This window comes from Oncorhynchus kisutch, linkage group LG8, assembly GCF_002021735.2.
Source record: "Oncorhynchus kisutch isolate 150728-3 linkage group LG8, Okis_V2, whole genome shotgun sequence".
Lineage (NCBI taxonomy): Eukaryota > Metazoa > Chordata > Actinopteri > Salmoniformes > Salmonidae > Oncorhynchus > Oncorhynchus kisutch.
Window position 1 is genome coordinate 68627045 of NC_034181.2, and position 26516 is coordinate 68653560.

The following is a 26516-nucleotide window of genomic DNA, read 5'->3' on the forward strand; positions in this document are numbered from 1 at the left end:
ATTTCAATATTATAGTCACAACGTTTTGATCGTGAATGCAACATTTGTTGTATTGTTTCATTCGAATATGTTTTACTTAACTCGTTCTAGTATAGTGTTGAAGTGCTCTTTATAGCTTGTGACACTTAGTAATTAAGGAAGTTATTTGGGAATTACGTCAAATTGAAGCTACAGGTTTCAAGTTGGATTCGGTGCTGAAACAAGTCTGCGTTCTGTCCAATATGACATTTCCAAAGTAACAAATTTAAAGATTGCATCGACATGTTTTCATGTGAAAATGGCATTTCAGATTGTAAATGTCTTCTGCAGTCTAGATTCATATAATGGAAATAAAACCACGGTGTCTTATAATGCACGAGAAATGCTTAGGCCTATATTATTTTAATGTCTTTATACTGATATAATCCTTGTGTGATTTGCTATGTATTTTTGGGGGGCAGATGTCATGCAATGTAGCGCTAAGTAGGAAAGGCATATAAGCATCTACAGCAACAAACAAACCAGATAATGTCATGTTTTATCAGTGAGAATAAACCCATAATCTCAAGGTTGAAAACAATACATAACCAACACAAAAGAATAAACTCCCGTTTAAATGTTATTTAGCAATGGCTATACTTGCTACAGCCTATATATATTCCAGTAAAAACAACCTCACATCCAGAATGCTGTATTTGAGAAAAGGCAGTCTGAGCCCGTTGTGCCTTTATAAGAGAAGGATAAATGTTTCTCGGCGGTGGGCACGTGTTTTCCTCCCTCTTTGAAACCGAATCCGAGGCGAATTCGCCATCCCCAGTAACTGCTGGCTTTGATTAGTTAAGGGTTAATTACAACACACTCCGATTACACAGTTATACATTGGACAGGAGTTTTCGAGATCCAACAGATATGTCTTATTTTATATCCAACCATAGGCTATTGTGGTGTTAGCTCATTTCTTTAACATGGTCGTCCTTAGGCTAATGGGTGTAGCCTATACTAATGAATTGTGTTCTAGGGAGTTTTTCCTAGCCACCGTGCTTCTACACCTGCATTGCTTGCTGTTTGGGGTTTTAGGGGTTTCTTTTTGGGGTTTCTGTACAGCACTTTGAGATATCAGCTGATGTACGAAGGGCTATATAAATACATTTTATTTTATTTGTTCACCTATAGGCCTATTCTTGTCTAAACCTGAATCAATTCCTAAATATGTGGCCTATTTTCACATGAAAATATTTGGATGATTAAATGAATTAAGGACTTATGACGAATAGTTTTTGAATTTGAAGACAACTAAAATAGAACATCCCCAAAAATATTTAAAGGCCTTCCTGTTGCACCACACAGTGGAATCGACGGAACTGTATCTGCATGTGTAATTTTCCCTAAAAAAACTGATTAACTCAGGGGGAAAAAAGAACATTCGAGAAGTGTCAAAATAATGGAAACAGAAATAATTGTGTAGGTGTTTCAGCCAGTTAAACTGCATGCCAATACGTTTAATTGTATACAGATCGTGTGTAGTAATATACAGACTAATCTAAAGACACTCGAGTATGCCAATACTCAGCATAACATCATTTACAATTTATACAGAGTGCTGAAAAATAACGGGTGTCTACACGGATATATACACCTAAATAGACATGTAACTTACAGTGCTTACATCTATATCTTCAATTTCCGTTTTAGAACAAATAAGAACGCGTCATGGCAAATATTGCCAATAAAGCATACTTCAACATTGTGGCTATAAGTGTACAATTAAAAATATGCACAGAATAAATAAGAAGTTGCCCTTTGCTATTTAAAAAAAAAAGTGCCTTCATCCTTCCTTAATTCAGATAGTGTTGTTGTTGATTTAAAATGTTAATGCATGGTGTAGCCTATAGCTTAGTTTAAACTTCTCAGAAAATCAAATAAAACTCTAACTATCATTTCGATGGAGCCGAGTAGCCTAACCCGGATAAATGAGCAATGAAATTGTCCCCGCAGTATATATTTTGAATGCATAACAAAAATAATACACATTATTGTACATTGTAAAATATTCTCAAGTGGTAGTCATCCGCCTGCAGAGTTATAGTACCAAGCGGCAGCTGGAGTTGAGATGCATAAGGTGAGTGTCGACCGGTCTCTGCTTTACCTCTTGTGTGGCACACAGACATTTCTTGAAAATAGCCCACAGCTTAGGCCTACACCACAAGGCTATTCTGTGATATTTCCACTCCATTTTTGGTTTCTGAGAGAGAAACATTGAAGTTTTAACAATCTGTATTTGCAGTATTTGTCTCTGTACCAAATCCTTTTTTTTGTGTGAAAAGTTGTTTAGTTTATGGGTTCTCTGGCGTTACTGTTGCTTCTCTTACAGCGCGCTCCAGGGCCTGCCTTCTCTCCTACCTCCAAGGGTTGGGTTGCTCCCTCGTCTCAGCCCTGCAGCCGCTTTGGCTTTAGTGGCTCAAGTCAGTGATGTCCGTTATTCACTGTAAGGGCTGTCACATGACGCAGGGCTTGATGTCCTGGTAGGCAACCTGTTGGTGGTGATAGTAGGAACTGCTGCTGGGCGAATGCATCGTTGAAGACGTCATCGCGTTGAAGGAGAAGACGAACTCCTTCCGGTCACACATACTGGGAGACTGGGAATGGTACCGTGGAATACCTAAGAATACAGATACAAGAGTAAAGAATATTTCAATTCGCATTATGCCATATAGCATGTCAACCCAATATGAGTTTGTTGCTGTCAATTGGCAAACACAATATGGTTGTCTTTTTAAATGGGCTAGTAAGAACCACAAGTCGAGAAGGATATAGGCCAGTATTTTAAAGAAAAGGTGGTAGATGAGGGGAAAAGGACACCGCACACTGCTCTCGATAGTATCACTGATCTTTAATAAGCTTAAGTACCGGCCTCACAGGTACCCAATGATTTATGAAAACTTGCTCGATAGGTCTATGTCATTGTGGTTTTAAATGTGTTTAATACGTCTTATTTACACACGTTATTCGAATATTTATGAAGTTCACATTGTTATATTTGGTAGCACTTGTTTGTTTTTCCTTCGCCTCCAACCCCTTTCGATGCGTGGAACGGATGTGGGTGGGGCTAGGTCTACATAAGGGTGCTATTTTATTTATTTTTTAACTCAAAAGCTATGACGAAGGCCGTGAGGCTGATACGTAAGCTTATTAAAGATCAGTGAAACTATCAAGAGCAGTGTGCGGTGTCCTTTTCCCCTCATCTTGTCCAACTGTTACCATGCACCTGCAAAAATGATTGCTCAGATATGCGAGTGCCTTTTGAATAAAGAAAAGGTGGTAGCAAATTAGTTAAAAATACATATTTGTGGGTACAAGGAAAATTAAGAAACTAGTATTGCCACTGGGTGATTGCATATAGCCCTAAATTATCCATCATAATAATACACATTTACCTTTATCTGTAGAAAGAAAATGTAAAAAAAAAATATTTAAAAAAGTCTTCAAAAGTGACTGAGCTTTTTGATGTTGGACTAATTTGTTATTTATAGGGTGAATTGTAATATTGTGCATTGCATTATTTAGCCTATATTGTAATATAATTATACTATGATATAAAAGTCGATTGAAGTAGGACTAGTATTGCCAAAATCTTTTCAGAATATTGTTAAAGAGGATAAATTCATCCTAAATTGACTTTTCACGAACAATTAATTGTAATTTGGGTAGATAATCTTTCATTTAATTTGGGAAAACCCCGGTCTGTCTACCCCTCTGATTGGAGCTGTCGTAGGGAACTGTTGAGGCAGAGAACCGTCTGGAGATCTCGAGAGTGGGATAGTTCTAATTGGCAGTGGCCTGCTCGCACGCAAATCCCGGAGGACCGGGTGCCTCGAGGGCTTGAGTTGGCTGGCTCCGGCTCGCGCTTGTTGTTTTTGTCTCTAGATTGGCACCAACACTTGTCCCAGAAGACGTGCCGTCCGCGTGCTTCCTTAAACCACCTCCAGGAATTTATATAGGAAAACAGTGAGGGATAAACCCGCTGTTGTCCCACTCCTTGGCCAGTTAAATGAGGACAGGAAACTGAATTACTTAACCTCCTTGCTAGATAATTCGACGATGGTTTCTTGCGTCCATTTCCTTATTTCCAAGACAACAGAACCATTATTTCTACCAATATTGTCCGCCAAAAACTGTGCCATATTGGAGTTGTTGTAGGCCTATGTAAAAACAAATGCACTGAGCATGCCCAGTCCCCATCTTTGCCTACTGAACTGATTGCAGTAGGTGACGGCTGCCTAAAGACCTTTGCATGTAGCTGGCCAATATTAGTAATGTAATCTTCGTTAAATTTGTATCTGCTTTCTGTGGAACAATGCTCTCTCTATATGCCTATTTTCATTTTTCTTCACCTCGTTTATAATTTACTTTAGAAGTTTGGTTCAAAGCAATTAGTGGGCTATAGCCTAGGCTTAGTGTTTATTTCGCACACATTTTAGGCTATTGGGTATGACTGACTGTAAAAGGCATGCGTAATCATTTGGCGATGTTAGTTTACCTTGCAAATCCGTGTTACTGTGTCCGTTCTGATGAAGATTATACTGGTCTAGAGAGTGCGTGGGTAAACTGGGCTGCAGCGGGTTCGCCCCGGGGTTGCAGGGAGACAGTGGCTGCTGCTTGATGTAAGAACCTCCGTTATTCAGAGAGGATGAAGGCGCTTGAGCCCAGGCCGAGCTTGAGTAGACGGGATGCGGCTCCATCACTCCCCCGCTGGTGAGGAGGGGCGAGCCTGAATTGTCATGGTGGGGGTACTCGCCCCCCGTGGATCCTGTGCAGCTCCCCATGTAGGAATGTCCATTGTTGGCCGACAAGTGGGACATGGTGTGCCCGGCCAGACCCATCCCCTCCATGTTGCCTGCCAAGTGTCCATTCATCATCCCAATCCCGCTGTCCAGAGACAAGCCGTTGGGCGGACAGGACAGGCCCCCGCCGCTCCCCTGGAAGTTATAGGACTCGGGGAGGTGGTTGAATCCGAGGCCGTTCATCATGCTGTACATGGGCTTCAACGCCTGGCATTTACGCCTGAAGCCCCGCGGCCTCCTGCGGAAGGATCCCTCCTCGAACATGAACTCACTGGCTGGGTCGATAGTCCAGTAGTGGCCCTTCCCGGGCCGTCCGAGCCCCTTGGGCAGCTTTATGAAGCACTCATTCAGGGACAAGTTGTGACGCACGGAATTCTTCCATCCTTGGTAAGAGCCTCTAAAAAATGGGAAGCGGCTCTGGAGGAACTGGTAAATTTCACTGAGCGTCAGGCGTTTGGTGGGAGAGCTCTGGATAGCCATGACTATCAGCGCAATGTAAGAGTATGGGGGTTTCTCCGGACGGCGGATCCCCGCGTTGGTCTTTTTGGTTTTGGTGGTGGAGGAGGCGGTCTCCATCACAGTGGTCTGTCCGTGGGGTTTCTCCGGGGCAGACATCGGGCTGCTCTGGGCAGGAGTCTGCGCTGGTGGCTGCTGGACCTCTGCCGTCATTAGTTAGACTATCAGCGCAATGACAAAAATGTTTGACAAAAATATCCACGTCCTCGTTTTGAAGTAGTACTAGAAACTTCGTATAAATAATCAAATAAAAGTTTAAGATGGTTACCAATAATCTCAATGCTGTTGAACTACGCACGGTCAAATGCAAAGCTGAATTTCTGTAAACCGTGCGTTATTGCGCTCTTCCTTTTGGTGCCTAAATTCCTTAGCCAATGTGAACCCTGAAACCCGTAGCGAGTGTCCAAATTGAAATGGGGGAGAAACGGGAGCTACTTCAACTTCTGTCGGTGCGTCCGGAGGAGCTCGCCTTTTACTTATCCGTTGCCATCAGCGCCTTGCTAGCTCGAGCTCTTGACCATCAGGACGTCATTGGCGGACCGGGCCCGCCCAGTCCCCTCCCACTCACACACATCTGCCTGGATTTAGTTTGTATGGGAGCAGTTTTTTTCCCCAACTCAGAATCAGTGAAGTGGATCTTTCTTAACACTCAAAATTACATTTTATTGAACAGAAAATTATCATTTTTTTAATTGCATGGCGTGAAACAGGAATTATTTTCAAATATAGGACATAACCTACTAGAACATCTTTCAGAATGTAAATGGTAGCCTAATACAACAGCCTGCAACCTATGCTAGAACTTTGCAAAGTTGAATAGTCTTTATTTCCGCAACGACAATATTACTTAAACAGTGTTTTTGAAAATGCATGTTTTTACTAAGCATGTATGCACAACCACCGTGATATGTAAAACTGGTTTTCCACTTGTCAGATACAGCAGGTCAACCTCACCATAGCACATTTCACTGACTTGGACTTATTAAAGTGTGAAGTATGTTTAAAATGTTGCTTAAAATACGCTTATTTGAAAGAAAATGCCCCTATTCCAAGACCACGCAGCTGATTTCTTTAAAAGATAGACAGGAACATGGGCAGGATGTTTATACAGCAAAATGTAAACATTTTCCCTGGCCTTCTTTAAATAAAAAATCAAGCAAAAAGCCCCGCTAGATCAGCTCATACTCAATCTGATGCATTATGTCCGTTTTAGACAGCTCCTTGTGTATGGATAGGACTTTTCAACGTAAATGCAGAAAGAGATTTCAATCATGTATAATTATTATGTTCACACAGGATAACTGAGGGAAAGAGCTCTGAGCCCAGCCGAACATTGAGCACTGAAACTCGGCTGAGGACTTTAGATCGACGCCCACCAAACACTCTCTCCTCAGAATGGTGCTCGAATCAAGGTAAGTCACTTTCAACTTTTGTCAGTTAAAACAAGACAGCGATATGGCTGCGGGCCTTCTCAATTTAGTTCCAATCGAGATTTACTAGACCTGTTGTGCAGTTAGAAGTGCGAATTAGATAGGACGCCATATGATGGTCTCATTAGTCATTTCGACAGGTAGCCTAGTGGTTAGAGTGTTGGACTTGTTGAAAGGATGCAAGATCGAATCCGCGAGCTGACAAGGTAAAAATCTGTCATTCTGCCCCTGAACAAGGCAGTTAACCCACTGTTCCTAGGCCGTCATTGAAAATACCTTTTTTTTAACTGACTTGCCTATTTAAATAAAGATAGAATAAAAATGTATTGTAATGTGGTGGGCAGCCTAACCAGACTATAGTGTCACAGAAAAATAGTAACAAATATCTGAGTTACAAAGTTATTAAGCGATGTAGCACATAGGTCTACTTTATTTTCCTTTTTGAAAAGTTCGAAACGCATTCCTTATTAACAAGGAATTAGGCTCATACTTTTCAGGCTTATCGTTTGGAAAATTAGAATAAGAAAATAAGTACATTCAGAAAATGTATTGTTTTTGAGCAGCACTTTTTACACTAGGTCTTCAAGCGCTTCATTGTACCTCATCCACCATTCTAAATGTGACCAGTTTCTGGTTATTAATTTAAGCCTTGAACCGCTAGGATATATGTATGTGTGTAGTGGAGAGCCGCCGGTCCATAGACTAAATCTGTTGATAGTAGACTGTTCATTGTTCCCCGGAGAGAACACAAGCTCTCAGCCCCTCAACCCTCACTCAGGCGCTCCTGGTACGCGGGTTCACTCTCCGGGATGGCTCGCGGTGGTTCTGCTGTTTTGGTTTGCCGGGTTGTTAGACAATTTTATTATTTGCTTTTACAATCTTGTAATTAATGCACATATTGGATATGCAATAACGCAAATCAGTCACAGATACTTTGGAAAATTGTAAATACAAAATATCAATACATTTTGGGGGTCATAAAAGTAGGTTATACAGGCTACTGTTTTTTCTTGACTAAGATTTTTTATGTCTTTGGAATTATATTCTACAAATAAACGTAGTGGTCCTACAAATATGTGTCTACAGGAGGATATTGTAGGCTATTTAGGCCTACTCATTTGATCAAACTTCGAAAACTAAGGCCACATCAAAATGACATGATTTATTTATTAAACCGTAAGATGATGTTCTGAAGCTGTACAGGCCTACATGTATTTGAAGGACAGCCTGTGTTCCAACAAAAACCCGTAAATGCCGTTGTTGGCTTGGCTCCTTTGTGACGTTTTTGCCAAAGGGTAAAGCAAATAAGAAAATATACAAATCTCCGTTGTCAACTACACGGGCCATGCGAGAGGTACAATGGTGGGATTTGCTGTTGCGGCTGAGTTTGAAACCTAAGTAAAGAAATGTATATAGGTAGTAGTATTGTTTTAACCGGTCCCTACACAGGGCGCTCGCTTGGAATGAGGCCCACGCATTTATCAGGGGAGCGGACCACCCAGCGCGCAGAGAGAGGGGGCAGGCGAGCATGCATTCTCTCTTTCCCCCTGCATTTAATTACCGTTGATGACTTCATTCCGAGAATCACGCCTTGTTTCAACACGTCGTGCCCGTCCCCACGCAGAATGGCCCTCTCACACACTTTAACCCCGCCACTCGACTTTGACATACACTTTGAAAAACTAATGTCCACGGCTAATCGATCCCTAAATGTTTACCCAAACTAGTGGGACGCGAGTTGCTCCATTGATCTTTGAAGGGGGACGCGCCGATGAGTGGCGCGTTGTTAAACCCCTCCGCAAAAAGCTGTTGACAGCTACGCATAATTATTAAGGGTCCCTCTGGACTCTCAGTTGATATTATAGACGATTTTCCGTCAGTCAAATGATTGTTACTGTGGTTTTAAACGAGTTATGGTGTCCTCTAAATTCTATTGATTTATTTCCAACATTGGCTGAAGTCATTTTGGCCATATTTATCTTCTATTGAATATATGTTTCTTAGTTAACATGCTTTACCGCCTTACCCATGTTAGGCAGCCTAAATGTTACATGGACATATTGAGGAAAGGGTTAACTCTAATGGTATAGATTTACTCTGGTAATGTCACTGTTGCAGGATTGTGTTTGTCGTCATTTTACGGCAATCCGAGGTCACCACTTCCCACTTGCCCCTCCTAGTTTATTTCATGTACTTTTTCCATGACGTCCTCGAATGAAATATTTGACAACGTTGCATCCTCAGGAATGTTCGACCACTTAGGTGGAGGAATTCCACATCATTCGGCCAGCCCAGCATGTATGCGTGTCTCAACAGAAAGCCTCTCCAAATGGTCTTATTGTTATCCAATCGACGAAATTTGACCCAAAGGCCTATTTTCTTTTTTCTTTTACATGGATGTAATGATGCATTATATTATTGAGGGTGGTATTGAATTTGTGTCTGTATGTTGAAATGACCATGAATATAGATTATATACATTAGATATCCCTTTTGCAACAGATCTCAACGAAGAGGAGGATATACCATCCCAAGATCCCCGTCTTATAAGCATGCACTTACCCAAACACACATTTTAAACACATCGCCTTTATTTTTTAGCAACTTTTGTTGTACAACTACAACACTCTGTGCCTGGACATTTCAATCAACGGTGATAGGCATACTGCTGAAGCTGTGCACTGTACAGTGATACACTCTGGGTCTTATTTATCTTGCATTCACTGCGAGGGAGATTGTAATTCAGCCTAAACCTTGAATTAGCCTTAGGCTATATGATATAAAGTATCATAGCTTGTCCAAGACTCACTCAATTATACATTCGAACTGCTACTTTCTTTAGTTAATGTGACTGTGAGGTGATTCCTCGACAATGCTGTAAGAGAGAAACCTCAGCATTTCACATACTGTTTTACCCACCACAACCATTGAATGCCAAATCTGATAACAATATTTTGTTAGATATAAAGATGATTTATTGAATCTTTATTTTTTGTTTTTTTGCAGCTTCCATTACCATTCAGAAAACTTGGTGATGGGAAAACGAGACTCCAGAACATAAATGAATTGTTTTTGATCAAGGGACCATCTTTTAAAAAAAAACTGTGTAGGCTACTGGACATTTAACAAACTACTGTTGTAATTAGTCTTATAGGCCATTTGGGAATATATAATTGATAAACAAAATTAGTCCTTTAGAAACTGAAATGACGGTCTCGACACTGAGAAATCAGTGTGTTACCCGCTTCAGTGTTGGAGGGGAGACGGAGAGGGTCACCAGAAGGCTGCAGCAGAGTTGTTTGGAGAGCTTTGTGACGGATTGATCGATCAAATGTATAACTTCACCTTAGAGCCGCTAGTTCATTGGATCTGGATGCACTTGAAGTCGCTTCTTTGCACGCCTCAGGATATTAGAAGAGAACCTTGAGTGCATGATTTGGAATTATGCTTTGTTTACTTAGCAAAGCATTTTCTAAAAGTCAAGAGATGAATTTGTTTTGATGCTAAATATAGGATAATGCTTCAAAAAAAAGTGTGTATAGTTGTGCCATGCCTAAATATTATTCAATGATTTACTAATAATATCAATTACGCTTTGCAATTCTGTTCTTTCTCTTATTTGACCCATTGCTGGGCTATGGGCTCTTGCATCTTGGTCAATTAACCAACGTGATCACACAAAATAACCTAATGTAAAGCCCATAATGCTAGTACTATGCAAATGTCATTACAGTGCCTTCAGAAAGTATTCAGACCCCTTGACTTTTTACACATTTTGTTATTACAAAGTTAGATTAAAATTGATGTAATTGTAATTTTTTTGTAAACAATCTACACACAATACTCTGTCAAAGTGGAAGAAAAATTCTACCATTTGTATAAAATATATAGTTATATAGTACCAGTCAGTTTTGGACACACCTACTCATTCAAGTTTTTTTGTGTTTAAAAAAAAAACTATTTTCTACATTGTAGAGTAATAGTGAAGACATCAAAACTCTGAAATAATACATATGGAATCATGTAATAACCCAATAAGTGTTAAACAAATCCAAATATATTTTAGATTCTTCAAAGTAGCCACCCTTTGCCTTGACAGCTTTGCACACTCTTGGCATTCTCTCAAACAGCTTTACCTGGAATGCTTTTTCAACAGCCTTGAAGGAGTTCCCACATATGCTGAGCACTTTTTGGCTGCTTTTCCTTCACCCTGCGGTCCATCTCAATTTGGTTGAGGTCAGGTGATTGTGGAGACCAGGTCATCTGATGCAGCACTCCATCACTCTCCTTTAGTAGTTGTTTCCTTGCAGCAATTCAACCATGAAGGCCTGATTCACGCAGTCTCCTCTGAACAGTTGATGTTGAGATGTGTCTGTTACTTGAACTCTGTGAATAATTTATTTGGGCTGCAATCTGAGGTGCTGTTAACTCTAATTAATGTATAATCTGCAGCAGAGGTAACTCTGGATCTTCCTTTCCTTTGGCGGTCCTTGTGAGATCCAGTTTCATCATAGCGCTTGATGGTTTTTGCATCTGCACTTGTAATGTTCCAAATTGACTGCCCTTCATGTCTTAAAGTAATGATGATGTGTAATTTCTCTTTGCTTATTTGAGCTGTTCTTGCCATAATATGGACTTGGTCTTTTACCAAATAGGGCTATCTTCTGTATACCATCCCTACCTTGTCACAACACAACTGATTGATTGGCTCAAACGCATTAAGAAGGAACAACATTCCACAAATTAACTTTTAACAAGGCACACCTGTTAATTGAAATGCATTCCAGGTGACTACCTGAGAATGCCAAGAGTGTGCAAAGCTGTCGTCAAGGCAAAGGGTGGCTACTTTGAAGAGTGTCTATTTGAATCTATTTGTTACTACATGATTCCGTATGTGTTATTTCATAGTTTTGATGTCTTCACCATTATTCTACAATATAGAAATATAGTACAAATAAAGAAAAACCCTTGAATGAGTAGGTGTGTCTAAAGTTTTACTGTTATTCAACAATGTAGAAAATAGTCAAAATAAAGAAAAACCCTATATCAAGACTGTAACTTTGCCACTCAGGAACATTCACTGTCTTGGTAAGCAACTCCAGTGTAGATTTGTGTTTTAGGTTATTGTCCAATGCTCCAATGCCATTCTGTTTTTTGTTATCCTGAAAAACTGCTCAGTCCCTTAATGATGACAACCATACCCATAACATGATCCTGCCACCACTATGCTTGCAAATATGGAGAGTGGTACTCAGTGTTGTATTAGATTTTCCCTAAACGTAGCACTGTATTCCGGACATAAAGTTGAATTGCTTAGCCACATTTTTTGCAGTATTAGTTTAGTGCCTTGTGGCAAATAGGGTGCATCTATTGGAATATTTTTTATTCTGTACAGGTGTCCTTCTTTTCACTCTGTCATTTAGGTTGTTATTGTGAAATAACTACAATGTTGTTGATCCATCCTCAGTTTTCTCCTGTCAGAGCCATAAAACTATATAACTGTTTTAAAGTCACCATTGGCCTCATGGTGAAATCCCTGAGCGGTTTCCTTCCTCTCCGGCAACTGAGTTAGGAAGGACACCTGTGTCTTTGTAGTGAATGGGTGTATTAATACACCATCCAACGTGCAATTATTAACTTCACCATGTTTTTTACCCATACACCAAAAGGTGCCCTTCTTTGTAAGTCATTGGAAAACCTCCCTGGTCTTTGTAGTTGAATCTGTGTTTGGAATTCACTGCTTGACTGAGGGACCTTATAGATAATTCTATCTGTGGGGTGCAGCGATGAGGTAGTCAAAATCTTGTTACACACTATTATTGCACACAGAGTCCATGCAACTTATTAAGCACATTTTTACTGATTAACTTATTTAGGCTTGCCAAAACAAAGGGGTTGAATACTTATTGACTCAAGACAATTCAGCTTTTCATGTTTAGTTAATTTCCCCAAAAACTTTCAAAACATAATTCCACTTTGATGTAATGGGGTTGTGTGTTTATAGGCCAGTAACAAAACAAAAAAATCTATATTTAATCCATTTTAAATTCAGACTGTAACACAACCAACTGTGGAACAAGGGAAGGTGTGAATACTTTCTGAAGGTGCTGCTAAATGTAGATATATCATTCTCAAAATAGTTATGAGTAAATAAAGGTTATTAAATGAATACAGTATCTCAATTTGAACAACAACGGAAAGAATAGTTTGGTAAAATTTGATTTCTGAAATCCTGAAACCAACATATTATATCTTACAAGATATTATACACACATTTGTAATATTTATAATAAAACACACATTGTGCATGTTATGCAACTCAGGGCTTCGTGTGAGAATGCCAAGGCAAATACATGTTTTAAACCTGGCTATCCATATTGTCAAAATATGTAGGCCTATGGGTATATATACTTTTGTCCTATTTTTACATTTTATATATTTCTTAAGAAGTAGTTAAAGGGAAACATGGTAACAAGGTCCTCTCTATGACAATATTTTGACAAAAGATGCACATAATGGAGCATCCGAGCATCCCGTGTACAATTCCAGTAGGATACGTGGAGGGTACATATAACATGCACATTATGTTGCTGTAATGCACTGTATGGAAAACAGTTCAACAATTAAAAATGTTGTCTTTGTTTTAATAGGCATGTGCTGAGAACAATCATTATACTATGCATCATTTGGCCAAGGCCTATAAGGATTTCGTTTTTTAAGAACGATTGCAGATATCTTGATACATTACAATGAAAATACTCATTCACACTTGCGGTGCCCACATGTGTAGCCTATTTGTTAATGTACCATTTGAAATCCAACAACGAAATCAGCAAAGGTATGCTCATTTGTTTTTCCCCCTGTAATATCAACAACAATTTGTCATTTCAGTAATATTCTGATCTACTTTAATGGACAATACACAATATAAAATATACACATGAATGTAAAGTTGAATTTTAAGCAATTTTGGGGGACATTTCACCTGTCACTGTCCCAATAACACAAACAATGTCGATTCCCTTTCACACTCTTGGCTATTTTCGGAACAATGCATCATCAGTATATACATTACTGCAGATTTCCATTTCCAATGGTCTGAAACTAGATATCTCTGTCTCATGCGTCGCTTAGGCCATCTAGCGTTGTCGTTTTAATTGAAAACAGTATAATGTCGAGGTGTGTTGCACCCCCCCTCATCACTTTCTCTGGCGCGGTAGGTGGCCGTGTATATTTTTGTTCAAGTGGTGTTTATGTGAATGAGAAAGGACTGGATTGCTAGCAGACCGCTGATTGCGCTCATTGGGCCTCTACATTGATCTGAACGGTATAGTTGAGGGGCCCCACCCTTTCATGCAATCAACAGCACTATAGAATCGCGTTCTACGACTTTTTAATTTACTTGGCAAGATCTCGCTGCTGGACCTTCAAGGCGCGCGCGGGTGTGAGTGAAGGCGAGGGAGAGGGGAGTCCTTTTGGCGCGGTAACTCCAGTGTCCCACGATACCGAGGACACTACCCACGGTATATAGGCTACAACAGGACGCGCACACATCTATCATGAAGAAAACGAATTCACCATATCCCATTGGGCACAAACTGGTTGATTCAACTTTGTTTCAAAGTCATTTGTCAGCATATTGTGACGTTGAATCTACCTGGAAAATACATTGGATTTGCAAAAAGTCATGAACATAATCAGTTGATTTGAGAGTGAAATTTCAACCACACAATTCAAATCAACTTTGTCACATGTCCCGAATACAAGAAGGGTAGACCTTACCTTGAAATTAATTAACCAACAGTGCAGTTCAAGAAGAGTTAAACAAATATTTACCAAATAAACTAAAGTAAAAAATAATCAAAAGTAACACTATCATAACAATGAGGAGGCTATATACAGGGGTTACCATAATTGTCATCATGGTAACCAATTTTCAACATAGACAAACCTTCTATAAAATATGTTGAATTTGTACCTTTTGAAATAACATCAAATCTTCAACATTATATCCACTATCAGAAAAAAAACAATAGGCTGGGCAGCACCTCCTACAGGAGAATTGATCTGTCTACAGCTATCTATTAGAGTAGCACCTCCTACAGGAGAGATGATCTGTCTACAGCGATCTATTAGAGCAGCACCTCCTACAGGAGAGATGATCTGTCTACAGCGATCTATTAGAGTAGCACCTCCTACAGGAGAGATGATCTGTCTACAGCGATCTATTAGAGCAGCACCTCCTACAGGAGAGATGATCTGTCTACAGCGATCTATTAGAGTAGCACCTCCTACAGGAGAGATGATCTGTCTACAGCGATCTATTAGAGCAGCACCTCCTACAGGAGAGATGATCTGTCTACAGCGATCTATTAGAGTAGCACCTCCTACAGGAGAGATGATCTGTCTACAGCGATCTATTAGAGCAGCACCTCCTACAGGAGAGATGATCTGTCTACAGCGATCTATTAGAGTAGCACCTCCTACAGGAGAGATGATCTGTCTACAGCGATCTATTAGAGCAGCACCTCCTACAGGAGAGATGATCTGTCTACAGCGATCTATTAGAGTAGCACCTCCTACAGGAGAGATGATCTGTCTACAGCGATCTATTAGAGCAGCACCTCCTACAGGAGAGATGATCTGTCTACAGCGATCTATTAGAGTAGCACCTCCTACAGGAGAGATGATCTGTCTACAGCGATCTATTAGAGCAGCACCTCCTACAGGAGAGATGATCTGTCTACAGCGATCTATTAGAGTAGCACCTCCTACAGGAGAGTTGATCTGTCTACAGCTATCTATTAGAGCAGCACCTCCTACAGGAGAGATGATCTGTCTACAGCGATCTATTAGAGTAGCACCTCCTACAGGAGAGTTGATCTGTCTACAGCGATCTATTAGAGTAGCACCTCCTACAGGAGAGATGATCTGTCTACAGCGATCTATTAGAGCAGCACCTCCTACAGGAGAGATGATCTGTCTACAGCGATCTATTAGAGCAGCACCTCCTACAGGAGAGATGATCTGTCTACAGAGATCTATTAGAGTAGCACCTCCTACAGGAGAGATGATCTGTCTACAGCGATCTATTAGAGTAGCACCTCCTACAGGAGAGATGATCTGTCTACAGCGATCTATTAGAGTAGCACCTCCTACAGGAGAGTTGATCTGTCTACAGCGATCTATTAGATATCCCATCCAGTGTTTTAACCAAGCACAGCTTAGCTTTGATATTTTCCACTGACTACTACCAATGTGCTATAGTAATAATGACTATTGACATATATATGAACTAAATATATAAACTATTGAAGTCATTCTGAAGGGTAATTAGAGCAAATTAAATGTAACCATACTCTCTATAAGTCATACATCATCAATGAGACTATTTAGGCCTATATAGCATTTGTGAAGTCATCAACAGGTATTGTTTCAATTCAACACAGGGTTCAACTAAAAATAGACAATAAATAGGCCTAGGATTTCAAGCTTTGGTTGATATCAAATTTAATCTTGAAGTTAATAATGAATATGTTGGATTCACTTCTCAATTTCAACCAAAAAACTAAGTTAAAGAATAGGACTAAATCAAACGGTTTTAATTAAAGTGCATTTAAAGTTTGATTTGATTTAGTCCTATTCTTTAACTTAGATTTTTGGTAGAGATGGAGTCATGAATCCAACATATAATTATTAATTTGTAGACAAACTGCAATTAGTCAGACTAAGTCAATGGCACAAAATATACATATCCTTCAAATGTTGACATTTGGTTGTGTTGACAACCAAACACAATTCAATATCACTTTTACAATACAGTAAATAGCATATTAACTTGTGAATTCAACATATATTTGTTCACATCTCCAACTAAACCAAAAATAAAGTGAAAGAATATGATTAAGCCAGTGTCTCAGTTGAAACTATCCCAGCATTAGATATGTCTCCTATAAATGTTGATATTTGGTTGCTTGCCAACCTAACACAATTCAATATGACTTGTGTAATATAGTAAATAGCCTAAAATGGAGGCCATCTTACAAACTAATGTAACAGTTTTTATTCAACCTTAAAATTAGTAACACATCCATGGTCTCATTTTAAAGTTACTGTAACTATAAAAGTCTCATTATGTCATCATAGAAAGCATGCATGTTCAAGATCCCAGCTCTGTGGAGATCTTCACAATATAAATATCTGTGCAAAATCTGAAACAGCATTGATCACTTGCACTATGTACTTTTAATGTAATACAAATACAATCCAGCTCATTCGGTTGTGCTATTAGATGAAGCACATTGATAATGATTGAAGCAGTTGTATAAGTACAAAAAAGCTGACATTCTATTCCCATTTGAACTGTTGTGCTTTTAAGTGGTTGAAAGTGCAGTGGTAACACATGGAGAGCTTGGGACGATGAGGTTCTATCTGCATTTTTGTCTAAATGTAATTATTGTCACAGCCTTGTTCTTGTTCAATGTTCTCTACCTGTATAGTACTATAAATACCCTAATTCATGTTGTTAAGTTCAAAAGAATACTAGATTTAAAAAAATTGCTGACACCATTCAAACCAATGAGATTTCAGAACTTTAAAGCCAATTATCTATCTTTGTGTCATATTACTGAACATATAACCTTATAACTCTCGACATTTAGATGACACCTAAATAAAAAATCATTCATTGTTTTGTTTTCATTCATTTGGTTGTGCTTTTAGATGGATTAAAGCATAGTGATAACACATTGGGAAATCAACCAACTTCTGTCTTTTTGAGGGGGCGAATAAAGGTTGAAATCTCATTGATCAACATCTCAACGATAAATTACCATCATTTCCACTTTGAAATAACGTGGTGTGTAGAGGGTGGGATGTTTCAGGTCATTTCAGCTTTCTGTTAATTCCATAGCATTATCTTCTTAGTGAAGTTGTCGGTGATAAAGGTATTCAGATATCGTTGCTGATACGCTTGCCATTTAGCCTATGAGCAGGACCTATTTTATTTGCAATGCATCCCACAGTAAGCTGTTACTGGTTCAGTAACAGTAACTTTTTCTGATTTGAATTAGGGAGGCAATAAGCACATGGCACACAACAGACCCTTTCAGTTCAATGGTCAATTTTCGCTCTTGGGCACATATTAATCTCGTGCCTGACACACTTCAGTCATATTCCTATCACCTCGCCTTGCTCTCCATCTCTTTGTTTAGAAGGCTTCACATGCAAAAAGAGTCCAAGACGAGGATTCTCCATGGTGGCCTACTACAGCGTGTGACATGTCCATTGATCATTCATGTCTCGAACTAAAACAGGAATCTCATGTTGCACTGCATTGTGTGTTCGGTGTGTGGGCAAATTCTCCTATTGAAAAATCTTGCATTTACAGATTTATATGAAATATCTATTTGTCAATTTATTTGAACCATTGACTGAGGCTACTGACATGAATTATAATTAACTTGGAATAATGGGCCTTTAATTAACTGATCGTTTTTATGATCAGACCCATAAAATGGAGAATGTATGACCCGTTTTAGAGGACAACATGTAATTGAAACAGTATTCGAGTGATGGAAAATACATTCGTTCAGTATTTGTGACCTTGTATTCTGTAGGCGTGGTTATTTGTTTTTGATGATTGAGAGACACTCGATTGTGGATTTAATTTTGGACACTCATTCGCCCTCATGCGCTGTTCAGTGCTGACATTTCCCTTATCAAGGTATATTTCGCCGTTTCAACTGCATTCACCTGAAGTGTCTCTTAGAAAGCTAACTATTTATAATGCGATAATTAAATATGCAAGGTCACATTACATCTTATCAAACATACAATAATTCCCATTCATTGCAGGTTAACCTGCATGATAATGAGAAGTTAATAATCTTTTTACAGCTGGGTAACATTGTTTGTTCTGCACGACATTGATAGCTAATCATGTTAACTGTATTTGTTTATAGCCTATGTTTTGTGTGAGTGGGTTAGGTAGGCCAATTCGTATGATTATCAATATGAGAGAGAATATTAAACGGATTTCGATTAATTATCACACAGAAACCAAAACCAAAACCAAAACTCTTACATTTAAAAAAATATATATATAGGCTACATGAATATATACCACCCTATGCGTTCTCTAAATAGCCCCTGGAACTCAGTCGCACAGTTTGTTTATATCCGTAATGTTTTGGTTCATTTGAAACTGGCAATTTATTTCCTTTTTATGCTTGTTAAACTACAATAGACTCTGTATTGTTATCCTTAAATATAGGGAACCCGCAAACCTCAAATACGGTGATGAGTCATTTTGTGTGCGCAGCGATGGTGCTGTGTCAGAACACCGAGCTTCCCAGGAAAGCTTGGCGCTCCAACCAAACAACAACCCTCACCCAACCGTCCCTGAGGTATTGTCAATCCGAAAGCTGCTCCACTTATTCCTCTCAGTAGGCTACAACTGCGTATTTTATTCGTAACATAGTGCTCATGTTCTCTGAACTTTGAATCATTTTTGACAGCCGTATATTCAGAGGGAAATACGGCTTTCAGGGATCAAAAATATGAATAAAGGCATATGTAAAATTCATTCTGGCTTATTTTGTGATCACACAAGCTCGGTTTCACTACCACAACATTATTTGACATGACTGAAGGACACGAGTGTTGAAGAGTTGGCAGTTCCAGAAGTTTTACAAACTCAAAACTGTCCAAATGTGGTCATTGCGAGAAGGAAAATGTTCCAACATGTCAAATATCTGCGATTGACGTTTTAGCAACAGACTGACAGCATATTTATAGGACAAAAGAAGACAAACAACAAATATGTATTTATCATAAGGAAGAAGATGGTCACTAAAACAACAATTTAGTCCTTATTCTTTTTTAATTTGAGACTTTTTGAGGCTCATTATTATAAACAAAAAGAAAAACACCAGAAATGTTTCATTTTTGTGTTTGTGGATTTTGTTTTCATTGTGGCAGGGTTTTGTATATTATTGCACTTATTTTCAAGTGCTTTTGTCAATTCTTGCTTTTCTCCAGTTTCTAGATCTGGAAACTATACCTGAATATAGTCGCTCAAGTAATTAAAGTACAATAGTCCCTATTGATGTTTAACATTTTTCATACATTTTTTCAAATGTTTATTTTCTACTTATGTCTTCCTTACAATATTGCCAAGTCAGGACAGTAGCTGCATGCTTTAATCAAGATCGTTTAACAGTGAGACATCTGACAATCATTTTCTGCACACTATTATTAACTTAGTGTGCCATTCCTAGAGCTAAATAGCGCTGAACCAAACCAGAGTGCTGCCTAATGTCTGATTACCTCTCAGCTATAACCCCCTATTGATGCCCATGTTTTCTACCAGAGCTGCATCTCTTCTGACTCAACCACTATAACAGAGCATTTTGGTAATTTAAAATCAGTCTAAAAGCACATAGTCATTGAACTAAATTATAATAATCCTCAATAGCCCTCAAGCTAATGTAATAGACACCTTTCTTTAATGTCTTTGATGAACCACAGAGCAGTTTGACTGTATGAACGACACTGCGATTTATCAAGCGTCCCTTATCCTATACTAGTTCATTTAAATGAAAGCTAATTATACAACCTAAGTCCTGATAAAAGCTTGAAATCAAATGGAATGTCAGTACATTTGAAATATGGATTGAATTTCAATAGACCTACTTAATGATCAGGTGTTCCTTTTTATTTTTATCTTATTGTTTCTTTTAATAATTCACAACCCTGCTTCTTATCATATCTATATCATGTACAGTTTAATGAAAGTTTGCTCATATAACCAACACAACTCTTCTTTTTCCCATTTCAGCCCTCTGTGATGGATGAGAGAGAGAGGGTTTTCCAGTGATGGCAACAGTTCCTATGACAACCAGACCTCCACCGGGGGATTGCGTCTGTCAGACAGTGCTAATGATAATTGAGAGGTACGGATCAAAAATATAGAGTATGGCTGTAATCTCTCCTCCAGCGGAATACCAGAGAAACCGCTATGAGATGACAATTTTCCCCTCTCACCACCGCCCTGCTTAGTCCTGCACTGCTCTACACTGCATGCTTCTACTCTGCTCTATACTATATGCTTCTACTCTGCTCTATACAATATTGCTGCTGGAGGCCTCCCAGCCTGCCCCACACAGGGAAGAGAGTGAATGGGTAATGTCACTGTGTGTGCAACCTCCTTCGGTGTCTCCCTTCCCTCAGCCTCACACACAACACAGGGCCAGTCCAGGGCAGTTTGTTTCAGATGCCAGGGAATATATCAACAGGGAGAACTCAATCAGAAGAAACGGTCAGAGTAGGACATAACAGAGAGAGGGAGGGAAGTCAGACCACAGCCAGCTCTGATACAGGTTACTTACAGAGGCTTTGATAGTTGCTGATGGGACTTTGATTGGAGCGTAAGCAGGTTTATATGATGCATGTTTATATGCGTGTTTACTCACAGACCACCATCTCTCTCTCTCCCGTTCTGAAGGGGGATTTTCCTGTGGCGAGCCGCTTCGGAAAAAGCAATTAAGAATTCCCAAACAGTGCACAACAATGGAAGACGTCGTTCTGCAATGCAAGTTCCGAATCCAAGTCAGTCCCTTATGGTTTTCCTCTGAAACGGTCCCTGGCTATATTTAATATTTAATCCACTCTGAGAGCAGAACCAACCTACATACAAACCACAAATTGAAACTATGTGGAGGTGGTTTGTGGAGTGTGGGCTAAGTGGGGATGGTAATTGTCTATTGAGAAGCTTAGGCCTCGCTATTCTGCCTGCAATAAACAGGCTTGGCAGCCCATAACATGATACCCCTGCCTCCACTCCACTGTTTGAGTTGGGGAGCAGATCCTCCTTGTCTGTGGGTACCCATGGCCCAGCAGTGGTCGGAATCAGTTAGGAATGCTTTGGAATGGTAACACAGCGGAAGGCTAGGGTGGGAAAAAGGCCAAGAGCATTTCCTGAACAGAGGGGGGTCCCAGAGAAGCATCACACTTCACTGACATCATATGACAGGGATCCCACCAGGCCTGAGCCCATGATCCCGATTGGAGGAGAGAGATGCGGTAGGGGAGAGGAGGGTGAAGCTGGAACAGAAGAGAGGTGGATACGCAAGAAAGGCAGAGAGGTGAGGTGAGATGGATGCATTGGGATGTTTGAGTCAGAAAAGGGGAGTCAGGGGGAGAGACACATTCTGCTAAAATGTACATCTTTAATTTACCCTGAGTGAAGTAATGCAGTCTGGACTGGCTGGCTGGGTTTGGATGAGTGTTACACCACTACTTTCATGAAGAGGACTTCACAGTCTCTAATTTCTGCCCACAACAAAGTGCCTTCCACTGTATCTGTGAGGAATAAACAGTATATACTGTCAAGGTCTCCAGAGAGGTCACTGAGACCACGTGGAAGACTGGGAGTTCTTAGACCACTGCTACTGAAAGACCTGCAAGAATCTGTGCAGCAGTGTGGGGTATCCTGCATACATTCTAAAAGACTGTTCCCTTTCACCACAGCAAAGACAATGTGGTGAATATTTTGGCACAGCACAGGCATGTCAGAATAATTCTGAGTATATCCAGTTAACTGAAGGTCTGAAATATAACTTGACTTAGTAACACGTGATACTTTGCAACACCCTGCAACAGTAAGTGATGAATACTTTGGTTGAGAGCAGTAGACCAGACGGTGTTGAAAACTGTGAAGCAGACAGGTTTTGCGGCTGAAATTGGACAGTACAAGTATATCTGTCAGAGTGTGTGTGTTTGTCCAGACCTATGAATCGGTGTGTGTGTATCCAGACTGGCGTGGACAGCCCGTCCCTGCTCCCTGGGGCTTGTGTAAATGTCGTGAGGATCTCAGGAGGAATCTTTCCCCTCCAGTCGTCAAAGGGCTTTTTATTTCCACCTGCTCCCGGCCTCTTTCCGTTGGTCTGCTCTATAACAATGGTGCTGGAAAGGCAGCAGAGTGCAGGGTGACAGCACAGAGATTGATGCTAGATTGTGTTTGGCCCTTTTTCGGATAGGGGCCTTTGAAGGGAAGTTGCACCCCCCCCCCACCAACACTACGACCCCTCCACTAACATCTCCACCTCCTCTCCCTCTAACACTGGGCTTAGCAGAGGGCAAAGTGCTGATCAGGCCTTTCTCCCAGATCCCTTTTTACAAAAGTGCCAATCGCCTGAAAAGGCAACTTGGCAGGCGGTGGTAAACAGGCTTTTCACTACTCGTAAATCAATTCACCACTACATGAAACAGGATGAAGCTAATTTACGCCACGCAGACGGTCGAACCCGAGCCCAGAGACGCCCCACCTCGCCTCCGGCTGCTCCCTCTCTCTCGTCAGGCCCCGGGGCTCTGGGCAGAAAAGAGATACACGCTCATCAGGACAGTATTCTGTCTGTTTCACCGAAGTGGCCTGGCGAAGAGGGTGATCCATCACCTCAAATGTCTTTTTTTCTAATGTTCTGTTTTCCTCTCTATCTCTCTGTAGGCTGGAGTGGGCAGGCATGCGGGTTTGGCCACAGGAAGCCATGAATTCCTCGGAGAACAGAGGGTGTCAGGGCCCAGAACACGACTTGGGGGGGGAGTGACATACTGTACCTTGTAACGTCTCATAATCCTCCTAGTTGACCCCTGACCCCGGCCTGCGTTTTTATCAGGTCATCGACGTGAGGAATTGTAATGAGTCACTCCAGCAGTGTGTTTACCTTCTGGAGTCACGCAAGGAAGGAAATAAGGCACGGTCTTCTAAAAGTGTCAAAGTGAGAGAGAATAGCAGCAGTATTAGAGCAGAGCCCTGATTCATCTCACTGTGACTGACCTCTTGTACCGTTACACTGGGTTTATTTAACCTATTCACTACTGTAGGGAGACTAGCTACAGATCAGCCAAAACAGGGAGTAAGTCTACAATATAGCGCACTGTATGAAAACATAAGGTATGAGATTAATAGTGTAATTCTGTAATTGATGTCTGATTCATAGTTTGGTTCACTCATTGAGTGAAATGATCCGTGTACTGTAGTATGTAGGTACAGCTTGTTTTTGCTATCACTGTGTAATATGTTGCTAATAGTCCGAACATGTATTATTTTTGTCATAATTTTCTGCTGACTGTGTTGCAGTCGTTCCAGTTTTTTTGCTATGCCCAATGAAATTAGGCGAGATTAAGTAATTTCTTTTCTCTGTCTCATGCAACAATCATAAATGAGGTGATTTTTCCGTGTAATAAAAATGTATTGCAATACATTTCTGACTCTCCCAGATACAGATTATATTATACGCTTTAGAGGAGAAATCGCTGCACTCCCAAATACATTGTTTTTTTTATCTTGAACTTGAAACTGGAATGAGTATGGAACTGTGGCCAACGCCTGTGATTAAAATACAATGTCCTGGCCTACCATCACGCTGTAGCCTTCGACACCGTGGGCTTATGTGATTGCACAATTGTTGTTTTTGAGCAAGTGCCCTTGTTAGTTTTACTCTGTAAATAAATATGTGCTTCGAGCTGACAATTCATCCTCCGTTACTTTCTTTCATCCTTATATTGGAGAGGAGAACATCATCACTGACCAGTGTCTCCACCACACACACACACACACACACACACACACACACACACACACACACACACACACACACACACACACACACACACACACACACACACACACACACACACACACACACACACACACACACACACACACACACACACACACACACACACACACACACACACACACACACACACACACACACACAGCCACAATGAGAGAGTCGGCAGCTTTTATTTTGGACAGCCTCCTGAACTCTAAGGGCTGTCAGGCGGTTTGATTGATAGTTGTGTTTATCACCATATTATTAAGTAATCAGGCTCTCCACAGTTCATTATAATTAAAGACTTGGGAAAAGTGTTTATTTTTTTGAGTCCTGTAAAAAAACATAGATTTGTGTTTTTTGAATGTGTGTGTGTGTGTGTGTGAGAGTGTTTATATTTGTATTCTTTTCCACAGTGGACATTAGTGACCCAGAAAATCTGTGTGTCTGTCCACCACTGAGTTTATGGCTACACTTGGGTCTCTGTGAGAGAAGAGAAATGCAACCACGATCACATATTATATCCATACAGTAACAACAGGGAATACTGCCCTGTAATGGTAGCTCTTTATTTCACTTTTAATCTATTTTAGTAATCTTACAACTTACAACTTTATTTTCCCCAAGGGGATGTTTACAACATATTATACAGGAAAATAGGAGAAACCCCTCCATATTCTGTGAGGCAGCAGCCTGGATCTCCTGTTCTCACCCAGGTTGGCAGCTATGGCCTGAAGCTCTGCCTGTCCGGCTGGCCTACGTCTGTCTGTATACCCCAGAGGTAAACACAGTGGTGCCACCGGACATGCCGAGTGTGTCCTGACTGGAGACAGGGAGAAAGCAGAGAGAGAGCACTGTGGCACTATTCACGAGGTCCCTGCCAGGTTTCTCTTCTGGAGGCAGGGTTCATTTGATGAATGGCCATCCGGTAATGGGACATGTATTAGGACAAAATGGCTCTTTTAAAAGCCCCAGCTCGTTCTGTTGCTATGGCCAATTTGATTCAGGAATCAGTCAAGTGGCAGATGTTTCATGTAGGATCGTCGGTGTAGGTGCAACACACTGCTTAATCACGGCTTCACATGGCTTTTAACAAGCCAATGAGAGAGGAGGGTGTTGAGGATGAACATCTGGGATAAGAGGTAAAGAATATTCTTGCTAATTCCAAAACACTATAATGAGTGATATATTGAAGTACCACAGGTGGGGAAGAGTGCAGGTGGGCAGGCAGACTAGGAGTTGGTTTCATAAAAAGACATTGGTGATGCGGAATTGTAGATAGCATTAATGCATTCCCTCAGAAAAGTATTGGCCTTTTTTATGTACAGTATGTGTACTAAATAAAGTGAATCATTTACAGGTAATTACTCATTTGAACATGAATTATTGTTAATTTAAGTTTAGGTTTGTATTTTGTGAACTCTGAGCAAGCAAAACAAAATAACAGAAAATTGGTGAATACGATAACATACATGCATATGTTTTAAAATACCACCACAGGCGTTTCCCAGGTTGTGTGTGCGTGCAAAGTGTCTTTTTTTACGTGTATAATTTAATGGAATTGCACGTCAGTGGTCCCTGGCTTCCCCCTCGTTCTCTAGTATTTTTGTCTAACTGGGGGAAAGAGACACTTAGGGATCTGACGATAAATTCCCTGTCTTTCCGCAAATGTGTTTGGGCTATAAGATAAACATAGGCTGGAATAAATTCATCACTAATGAAACATTCTGGTGGTCCCATGTTTACATGAACTCTATTACCACTAGGACCTGTCTAAGGTATTGACCTTCTGCACTCTCACACCAGTAGACATCTGCAGCCTATAGTCCCTAATACGTATCTTACTGAACGGAGTAGAACTATAAACCCGTCCCTCCTTTTAAACAGTATGAAGACTTGGCTGTGCATCCTGTTCCCACATTAATGCAGTGTGATGTACGATGATCATAAACGACCTGTGGCTGCAGACATCTCAGGACACGTGGTCAGTGAGGGGTTGGATTCCACTACCTTAGTATAACTCCTTTTTTCGCAGTCCAAAAAGGTCACGGAAAGCACAGGAATTCAAACACACTTTAAACGTCTGCTTCTGGTGAATTTCTCCTCAGGAGAGGGGAACGTAGAGCGGACCA

At 40.3% G+C, this 26516-nt stretch overlaps 1 protein-coding gene and 1 long non-coding RNA gene across 2 annotated transcripts; one reads left to right on the top strand and one right to left on the bottom strand.

Moving 5' to 3' along the window:
* Positions 1 to 1439: 1439 nt before the first annotated feature.
* On the bottom strand, positions 1440 to 5833 carry foxf1 (forkhead box F1). Its single transcript, XM_020488988.2, has 2 exons — positions 4517 to 5833; positions 1440 to 2638 (listed from the first exon to the last, which is right to left on the bottom strand). Exons 1-2 carry the CDS (start codon positions 5487 to 5489, stop codon positions 2475 to 2477), a joined length of 1137 nt encoding a protein of 378 aa, XP_020344577.2. The 5' UTR covers positions 5490 to 5833; the 3' UTR covers positions 1440 to 2474.
* A 95-nt stretch (positions 5834 to 5928) lies between these two features.
* Positions 5929 to 24299, top strand: LOC109894988 (uncharacterized). Its single transcript, XR_002255915.2, has 4 exons — positions 5929 to 6748; positions 20607 to 20721; positions 21273 to 21376; positions 23274 to 24299. It is a non-coding gene; the product is annotated as an uncharacterized LOC109894988 (long non-coding RNA).
* Positions 24300 to 26516: the final 2217 nt, after the last annotated feature.